We start from the raw sequence: 9,727 nt of genomic DNA, 5'->3' as shown, positions 1-9,727 counted from the left end.
AGTTAACTCAAAATTAATCTCGATTAATCGCAAATGTTTATCTATTCTAAATGTCCCTTCATTTATTTATTTTTTCCATCCTTTTATTTTTATTTTAATGCCCTTATCAACATGGAAAAGTGGATTGGCTTGCTTTATGCAAATGTTTTATTTTATTGAAAACCAACATTGCCAAACAGGGCGGTACAAAATAAAATTATAAAGTGCTCATTTCAGGTAAACAAGGACTCAGCCTATAGTGCAGTTAAACCATGGCTTAATATTAATATTAACATGAACAAAGCAGTCAGGCCTCCTATTTCAGAAACAATGAACCGTAATAGTTAGGTTACCAATAAAAGGTAGGCCTACTACTTCTTTGCTTTCAGCCAGCTGCCTGTTGACATTTTCAGACACACAACTTTTAAAAGTAAACTTTCCATTCAGAAGCTTTTTATCATCCATTTCGCCGTATCGCGCTCACCATTTACTCAAACCGTAACGTTAGCCTACTACACAGTTTGCGGGGCGAAAAAGAACGTTCATATAAATCTCGCGTTGATCTCGCGCTAAAAAAATTAACGGCGTTAAAATGGGTTTGCGTTAACGCCGTTAGTAACGCGTTTAACTGACAGCACTAGTAATATGGGTGGTTGACTCCACATGTTCAACCCATCACCATGCCCCCTATTCAGTGGGTTTAAGGGGGGGGGGGGGCGCTTGAAGGTGCAGTACGGAGGATGTAGGGGCATCTATTAGCAGAAATGGAATATAGTTTTTATAATTATGTTTGCATTAGTGTATAATCACCTGTAATTACAAATCGTTGTGTTTTCAATAGCTTAGAATGAGCCTTTCACATCTATATAGGGAGCGGGTCCTCTTCCACATTAACCCAGAACAGACCAATCACACGCCTGTATGATTCCACATTGACCCAGAACAGACCAATCACACGCCTGTATGATTCCACAGTAACCCAGAACAGACCAATCACACGCCTGTATGATTCCACAGTAACCCAGAACAGACCAATCAGAACACTGGCTCTAGAGGGCCTTTTGCCTTTTATGGCAACTGGCGGCCACCGTAGGTCATCCTCCATATCCAACCTAGCTGTAAGATGCCACTAATCAATACACCTTTAACCCTCAGGACAGCTGAGTGATTGTTAGATGCCACTAGATCCTAATCAATACACCTTTAACCCTCAGGACAGCTGAGTGACCTTTAACCCTCAGGACAGCTGAGTGATTGTTAGATGCCACTAATCAATACACCTTTAACCCTCAGGACAGCTGGGTGATTGTTCTGGAATAGTGCTAATCAATACACCTTTAACCCTCAGGACAGCTGGGTGATTGTTCTGGAATAGTGCTAATCAATACACCTTTAACCCTCAGGACAGCTGAGTGATTGTTAGATGCCACTAATCAATACACCTTTAACCCTCAGGACAGCTGAGTGATTGTTAGATGCCATTAAATCCTAATCACTACACCTTTAACCCTCAGGACAGCTGAGTGACCTTTAACCCTCAGGACAGCTGAGTGACCTTTAACCCTCAGGACAGCTGAGTGATTGTTAGATGCCACTAAATCCTAATCACTACACCTTTAACCCTCAGGACAGCTGAGTGACCTTTAACCCTCAGGACAGCTGAGTGACCTTTAACCCCTCAGGACAGCTGAGTGATAGTTCTGGAATAGTGCTGACCCAGAGCACATCAAACACACAGTGGTTGGACTTCATACAGTACCATTGCAATGCAGTCCCTTTGGAACATTGTCTTTGTTCCCATGTCTCAAACCACTAGTGTTTTTGAGTGTCAACAGCTAGCGGTCCGCCTCCAGAGGTCCAACGGAGATAAGGAAAGAGGACCATTCTATGCATGCACTATTATTCTATCATCAACAATCAATCATGACAGTTTCTGCAAAAATGTTTTCACAAAAACTTTGCTTGGCACCACAATTGCTATACATTTTTTTTTCTTTTTGAAACATGTATAGGCAACGGTCGTCACCTTAAACATGCTATGGTCCATGGTAGCAGACAAGAGTCAACGGTCATCACCTTAAACATGCTATGGTCCATGGTTGCAGACGGAGTCAACGGTCATCACCTTAAACATGCTATGGTCCATGGTAGCAGACAGGTGTTGGCTGTGTTCTTTGGAGAGCCTACTTTTTTTCATCATCAGATTAGAATAGGAATTGCAAATGTGGTTTTATAACACAACTGATTTACTGGGTTTGTTTCTAAAGCCTGCAAGCAATAGGGAGAGAGGAGTCTCAGGGCAGAAATGAATTAGACTAGCCCAAATTAAAATAAAGACAATGTTTGTATGTAGAAAGGTAGATATATTTGAGAAAGTAAAAAAAAAAAGTTATTTAACAAGCACAGACTGCACCAATCAATCATTAAAATCATTCTGCATCGTACTAAAGTTCGTTCACCTTCCTCTGTTCTTTTCAGGGCTTTCATTAAGGGTGCCCTATTTGGGTACTATCATTATGGTGAATGTCTTCGCCTAATTAATAACACAAAAAGCAAGTCACACAAATGTTAAGGCATATAAAAGGCCTATACCTAACTTGCTGTGTATCTGTTTAAAATATTCAGTTCATAAGAAATTATGCCATTTGATTGATTTATGGTGTATTATGATAGCATTTTTATACCACAGGAATGGAGACTTCAGACAGGCAATGGTAGAAAAATCAGGAGCGAGGGAGAGAGCATGGCTTCACATAAACATTTAAATAGATGGGAGGAACGTTTTTGCTGTGTATGGTTGGGACATAGGGCTACTACAAAAGAATGTCCATTAGAAATCCAATTAAACGAAACGGAGCTGTGTCTTTAAGTTTAGGAGCTAGCCTATCAACAGATGGTACGTGTTAATCAGTCTTAGGATCGGTGACTTTTACTTCCAGGCAAGCAGAGCTGATGCTGACCACTTGATATCCCCCTCTGACCATAATCAGAAATTGCTTAAAGTTGTTTGACTATACACCCAACCTCCTTGTCACGATGTGTTCAGACCATGGTGATTCATACTATAGTGCACACTACTCCCCACCCTAATATACAGTATAGTATGCAAGTATGAGAACTTCCATCTGGTGTATTACAGTCACATGACCAAAACATTCCAGGAGCTTATCAGAGGAATAGCCTCATTGGTGTCTTTACACCCACCAGGTTCATTTGGAGAGGCGACATGAAGGGAGACCAGATGTGGAGAACGTTTAAATAAAGTTATTTATTAAAGTTGTTAAGGGTAGATGTGTTTGAGCAAGATGGAAAACTCTCAGGAGGACTGGAGGTTAGGTTGTAGAAGATCTTTATTTTTCCCAAATACGGCCAAAAGGCAGTACAAATAAAACACATAAACAAATAACTGTTCTAATATGACCTCAATCTCTAGTCAGAAGGTAAACGAGGAGCGTAGTGGGACTTATGTCTTCCCATCCACTACTCTTCTGAAAGACTGAAGAGCCATGCATGTTGAAATCATGCCTGAACACCTGTCTACAATTGACGCATGCCATTATACAGAAACCTACAGGGGTGTGTCTCAGGCAGGCAAAATCATTAGGCTTAAACAGCCGCCAAACTCCATTCCAAATAGCTGGAAAATGGTAGTATTAAATATCACGCACACTTGCTGTTTGAAGGCATAGCCAACACATCAGATAACAGCATAAAAACTATTAAAACAAAGCCGGACCTTCTTTAAACAAGCAAACAACTGTCCATGGAGTTATTCTTCAAATTGCAGAGAGAATTCTCATTTATAATAGGTAATAGCACTCCTTTCCTCTTATGATGGGCTGGAGGTCATCAGAGAGGGGTTTACGCCATGTGGCTTGGAGTATTGCCTCTGGAACTCCTGTTCACTAAATTCAACTATAAGTTCATCTGTGACCACGAAGACTGCTTTTTTAAATATCTGCCTGACTCTGTCCAGGTTGGGCACAGCATCAGCACTAAAGTGGCAGACCAGCGGGCTGGTACATCGTTGGTGATGGAGGTTAGACTCTTGGGTTACTAGTTCCTCCATCTGTTTAATGCCATTGTATAGATAGAGAGCGCCTGATCAGAACTCTCTGAAGGTCAGGAACAGGCACCTGGCAAAAGTGTCCTTGGGAGATTGAGCTTCTTGAGTGCTCTTGAGTGAAAGGAAATCAAATAAATGTAAGTTTGAGAAGGCATATGTTCTTATGAAAATGTAGGCTACTATGCACAGTCAGTCTGAATGCACCCCTCATGAGAGCTTTGGTGCTTCCTGAGTAGGTATGCTGAAAGCATGATTGTGGTACACAGGTTAACAAGTAAAGCCAACATTTGCCCCAACATTTCAATTCAACTTTATTTATATAGTGCCAAAACAATAAAATTGTCTCAAGGTGCTTTACAGAGCCCAGGGCCTGAACCCCCTTAGACTAAGCACAATGACAACAGGGCCAAGGAAAAACTCCCTGTTAATCAGGAAGAAACCTTGAACAGAAGAGAAATAATTGACCTAACACAAATTTCCAAACTTTTTTTTGCCGAGTTTATATAATTGAAAGAATCTGTACTGTCTTTGTTATCTTTAATTTCTAATAGTCTTGTAAATATTGTAAATAAATAACATACAACTACATTATGTGTGTGTGATGTCTGTCATTGTTGAGATCAGGGGTTATGATCTAAATACATTTTAAATACTAGTGCTATGTATTATTATTACTTTCTGAAGAAAAAAAACTGGAGCATAACAAAGTTAAAGATAAAGAGGAAGAACTCGAGGGGCGGAAATAGGGAACGCCCCCTTCGTTGTAGCTGTTTTCGCGCATGTAAAAATAAAGTACGCTAAGAAATGAGCGTTGACTTTATTCAGACTTCATTGTGTACACATTCTTCACTTCTGAAATATGTAAAGGTTGATTAATTAAACACTATTTTGATATACAACAGACATCTAAGTTTAGTGGGATTTTTAGCCGTGGGGCCGAACTAGGAAACGCTAAGATATGGAGTTGTTTGGAACGCGGCATAATTTGAAAGGGGCGGAAATATGCCTACGTAAAGACGTAAGAACACCGCCCAGGCGACAGATTTAAGACCTGGCGGGAATCCGGAAAGGCTGTTCTTTTCTCTGTATGTCTCTGACGGAAACTTAACTTTTGCGATTGCCTTAGATCAGTCTACTGCCTAACCCTAAATATGGTTCGTACAAAGGCTGATGCTGTGCCTGGGACGTACAGAAAGGGTGAGTTAAGACTTTACCTATAATCGGGGAGCTGATCATTTTTAGTAAACATTTAACGTTAACCATTTGGTAGCCCGCTTCCTGCTTATCTTGTATTCTTATTCTACGTTAAAGTTGACTGAGGTTAGCTAGCTGGGCACTTACTTAGCGTGGTTTGTTCTTTCACTGAGGCTCACGATGACTGAACTTAAACAGCAATTACCGCTCTTTACATTTAAATTAAAAATGTTAACAATTTATAGGGTAAGACGTAACGTTACATCTGAAGACTAACGTTGGTTAGCTGTTGTGAGCTGTCAATGGCGTATTTGGCTCATGGTACTGGCTAGAATTCCCAAAGAAAGTCATTGTCGTCTTCAGATATGTTTGATGGTCTGTTAACGTTACACCAAACACCTGGAAGTTCAACGACATTCGGAATCGAATGTAGGGGCCATGAGTTTACATTTGAAAGCAATTGGTATGCTAGGGCAAACGTTAACTTGGCCAACTCTAATACAAAAACTGGCGCCAGTAAGTAAGCTAACGTTGCCTGAATTTGGCGCCATGAGACACCGGTCATTGTTTTTGGGTAGTTATTAACGATGGCAATTTATTATTATCTAAACATACATATGACACTGGTTCATTTATTGTATGTGCTTATGTGTGCCACTAAAAGGAGAAATGACTCCCTGTTTTCTGTGGACATTATTCCCCCAGCTGTGGCCGCCACCGCACCTCGAAAATCGCTTGGAGCCTCCAGCTCCGCCAATGCATCCAGTAGCAATCAAGCAAGCGCTGCTGGTGAGGTTTCATCATGTGTATAGTGCTTGCTAACGACACGAATGTGTTGTATATTACGTTTTTCCACATACATGCTGTGCTTAATACTTTAAACCTAGTTAAATGTTATTTTACGACGTGCTTGTTTTTTTTCCAGCCAAAGCCGGTAAGTATGCCGGTGGTAATCCTGTGTGTGCCAGACCGACACCGACATGGCAGAAAGGCATCGGGGATTTTTTTGGCGGACCCGGCAGGAAGCCAGACCCAGAGGAGCCAGAGAAGGAGAACGAGCTGCCGGTGTTGGAGGAGGAAGCCGGTAGCAGCAAGGCGGCACCTAGGAGGTAACAGTATGGGTCTATATCTGTATGTCTATCTTATAATAGTATATTTTTTTTACTATTCATTGAAAGTGTGTGTGTGTGTGTGTGTACGCATGCATGCACATGTGGGGAAATCTAGGGGCTTGCTGCTGTGGATAGAAATAAAGAAGAGGTAAAGTAATTCCAGTACTGCAAGCAAGGTTCTTACAAACAAACAAACAAACAAACAAACAAACAAAAACACAATATTTTGGACTATAAATGAGGTGCTTCTGAGGCTGATGGACACTCTGTGTATGTGTAGGGGGTCAAGCCCACCTCAATATGATTTCAGCTAATCTGTCATCCATCAATGAGTGTAGTATGAAATGATGTTTTTTTTATTTAGCACGTGTGGTGCTGTCCTTGTTCACTGTAAAAACAGTGCACCATTAATCAGGTGTAGTCCCACGTCATCGTACAGTATTTATATGTTCAACTGAGCAGGGGGGAGGGGGGGGTGGGGTGCACTGCATAGTACTCTGTACTATATATCATAACAGAGGACTCGATGGATCGCCGTCTGATGGGTAGGGTGTTTGTTCTGCGTATTCTATACAACAGACCGGAAGCACACACACACACACACACACACACAACACTCTAGAGAGCGAAGGAGGGATGGTTACGAGATGTTGTCCTTAGTGTAGTGCCTCTTCGGTGTTGGCCTTGTCTTCAAAGGCAGCAATGTTTCCCTCAATGTCCCAGCATCACTCCTTGCTCCGTTCTCTCACCACACGCAGCGGTCGGTGTCTCCACACGGCAAACCCACAGTCTGTGTTTTTATATATAGATCACACACTCACAGCTTTCATCGCTTGGGCATGTCGGCCAGCACAAGCATGATTTTCAATGAACTTCTAAATGCAAGAGCCAAATTTGACCGAGTTTTCTTCCCATTTACAAGTGTCTTCGTCTCTTATCTAAGAAGTGCTCTCCGGAGAGAAAGCCAAAAGAGTGCAACTCCCCTGCGAGATCGGGGAGAGAGTTGAGGCTGCTCTCCGGAGAGTTCCGTAGGGGACTGAGGGTCATGTCCACCAGGTCAGGGGAGGTAGTTGGGGTGACATCAGGCTACAGTGATTGATTGGAAGAGAGATTTTTACCAGTTTTACCAGAAGTTCCTGATTAAATCACACAATGAACGAGTTCCAGGTGTACCAACAAGTGTTGAGTACCATGGAGAAAAGTTTATTCCATTTTCCTTTTTTTTTTTTTTTTATTGTCTAGAGTAAAACCGGTAATTTTCTGTAACATTATCTGCCATGCTTTGATCTGAACAAGGGTTAGGGGGGTGTGTGTTACTGTAATGACAAGCATCGTGGAGCATGTTAAGTTCAGTCTTGCTGGGTGAAGGTGGTGTTTCAACAGAACAAGAACATGTGAACAATGTGGTGGCACTTGCTAGAGTCTGTGACCCAGATAATTGCAAAGTGAAAGTTAACAGACTTGTTCTCCTTCATAGATCAAGACCACTGTCGGATGATGAAGACGATGAATGAAGTGTGTGCTCCTTTTTTTTAAACAATTTTAGTTGATTTGGATTAAAATGTTGTCTGTATATTTTTGTACATAGTTTCTGTACCAATAAATGAAATGCCGCTTGACTTTTGTTTTGTCGTGTATATTTATCCTTTTTTTTTCCTGTCTCTTGCATAATTAGGGGTTTGTGTCTGTTTTTTTCTGACAACCTGATGCTGTAAGAATAAAATTTCACACAGCAATGTCATCTGTTATATATTTCAGGCAAACCATTTATTTTTCTCCTCCCGTATGTCTGCACACCACAGTTTAAATCGCTGAATGTTCTCCCTTGAACGCCTTAAGCAGCTTCCACACTGCCCCGACAAACGCCAACATTCTCCAACTAACGCCAACATTCTAAAGTTGGCAGTTGTTGGCAGTAGTTGGTACCTGTCTTTAGAATGTCCAGTAAACCAACTGCCAGCTCCACACTGCTCAGACTTTTTCCAACTAGCTACTTATTTTTTCAATTGTGTGTTAAATTATTTTAAGATGGATGAGGTTGATGCCTAGATTAACGTTTGCTTGTCAAAACATATTTGGAAAACAAGTAATTTGATTAGGGTGCCTAAATATTTGCACAGCCTATTTTTCACATTTGATTTCATTTCACACAACTAAACACTGCTACACTCAGTGGTTAAATTGGCTTTTGTGAGGAGGGGGAGCCCTTGTGTGCGGTCAATGGTCATCTTTCAAAAGCATCTTTATTTATATCGCTCTCACATAAATTCTGAATTAATGCATTATTACACTAAAGGGGCTCTTTTTCCACTTCTAATGTGGAGGGGTTGAATAGTTTTTCAGACAAACAGGCTACAATTCAATTTATTATCTTTTTAATATCATCAAACAACATTAAGAAACCTATTTATTATTAGCACATAACAAAGCTGCATGAAGAATATCAAATGTATGTTCATGAGTACATTAGTGCAGCTATCATTAAAACAGACATTGGTATGTATACAGTATATCATCACTTGTTTCAGGATCATTGGAATCTATTACAGTTTTTCAAAATTACTTTGCACCAACAACCTTAAGTTAGCCTATGTGAACTTAAATATTGTGTGTAATTCAGAGCTGAAACCACAACATAGGGACACATGTCCTTATATTATCCTAGTATTTTAGCTAAACTGGTATTGTCAAAAATATATCTTGAAGCAAGTATTGGAAAACTAATAGTTGAGTTTGATTATTTCAGTTAGGCCTATATTGCAAAGATCATAGGAATCTAGGTAACACTAAAGACCCCTTTGTTAGTCAATGAACTATGAAATAGGCTAACTAATTGTGTAACTTAATTGGAGACTGTAAACAGAGGCAATATTTTATTTATTTGTCAAAATTGGGATTATTGGCCTGATTATACAGTATGTGACACGATCATTACGTGAAGATCCCCATCAACATGTAAACTGGGCAATTTGATGATGCTATGCTGTCTTCAGAGTGTCAAGAGAGCAGGTAGGCTACAGGATTTGACATTTGCTAGCGGCTAGCTAGCCAGTGGTTTGTATGGTGTTGCTTGCTTTTTAGTGCGGGCGTCATTGGCCATCATAGGCGTTTGGCTGTGCCCTTGTTCACCTATGGATATTTGCTCCTTGATGCGAGTTCAACTGCACTTTGTCGCAAAGTTGTGCCTGTTTTTTCTTTGGGTTAGGATAGCTTGGCTATTTGGCTATTAGGTTCTGTTCTGAATGAAGGCTAAGCTGCTTGGCTGCGTCCTTTAAGTTAGGTTAGTTTATTTGTTGTTGCAGGCTGAAATGTCAGTCTGAATACCAAAAACAGATCATAGAACACTAACCTTCTTCACACATTCTAGCGGTGGCGC

The 9,727-nt window shown here is 40.7% G+C and overlaps 1 protein-coding gene across 1 annotated transcript; it reads left to right on the top strand.

The window, feature by feature from the left end:
• Positions 1 to 5,080: 5,080 nt before the first annotated feature.
• Positions 5,081 to 7,968, top strand: pclaf (PCNA clamp associated factor). Its single transcript, XM_012839014.3, has 4 exons — positions 5,081 to 5,242; positions 5,945 to 6,028; positions 6,165 to 6,348; positions 7,829 to 7,968. Exons 1-4 carry the CDS (start codon positions 5,197 to 5,199, stop codon positions 7,863 to 7,865), a joined length of 351 nt encoding a protein of 116 aa, XP_012694468.1. The 5' UTR covers positions 5,081 to 5,196; the 3' UTR covers positions 7,866 to 7,968.
• The last annotated feature ends 1,759 nt before the right edge of the window (positions 7,969 to 9,727 follow it).

The sequence above is a fragment of the Clupea harengus genome, chromosome 3 (genome assembly GCF_900700415.2).
Source record: "Clupea harengus chromosome 3, Ch_v2.0.2, whole genome shotgun sequence".
NCBI classification, from domain to species: Eukaryota; Metazoa; Chordata; class Actinopteri; order Clupeiformes; family Clupeidae; genus Clupea; species Clupea harengus.
This window is presented reverse-complemented; position numbering and strand designations above follow the sequence as displayed.

Excerpts from the sequence above, each read along its gene's own strand:
- pclaf (XM_012839014.3), top strand. The coding sequence starts at position 5,197 with ATGGTTCGTACAAAGGCTGATGCTGTGCCTGGGACGTACAGAAAGG. Across the intron at positions 6,029-6,164 it reads CAATCAAGCAAGCGCTGCTG|CCAAAGCCGGTAAGTATGCC; the intron begins GTGAGGTTTCAT and ends TTTTTTTTCCAG. Across the intron at positions 6,349-7,828 it reads AGCAAGGCGGCACCTAGGAG|ATCAAGACCACTGTCGGATG; the intron begins GTAACAGTATGG and ends TCTCCTTCATAG.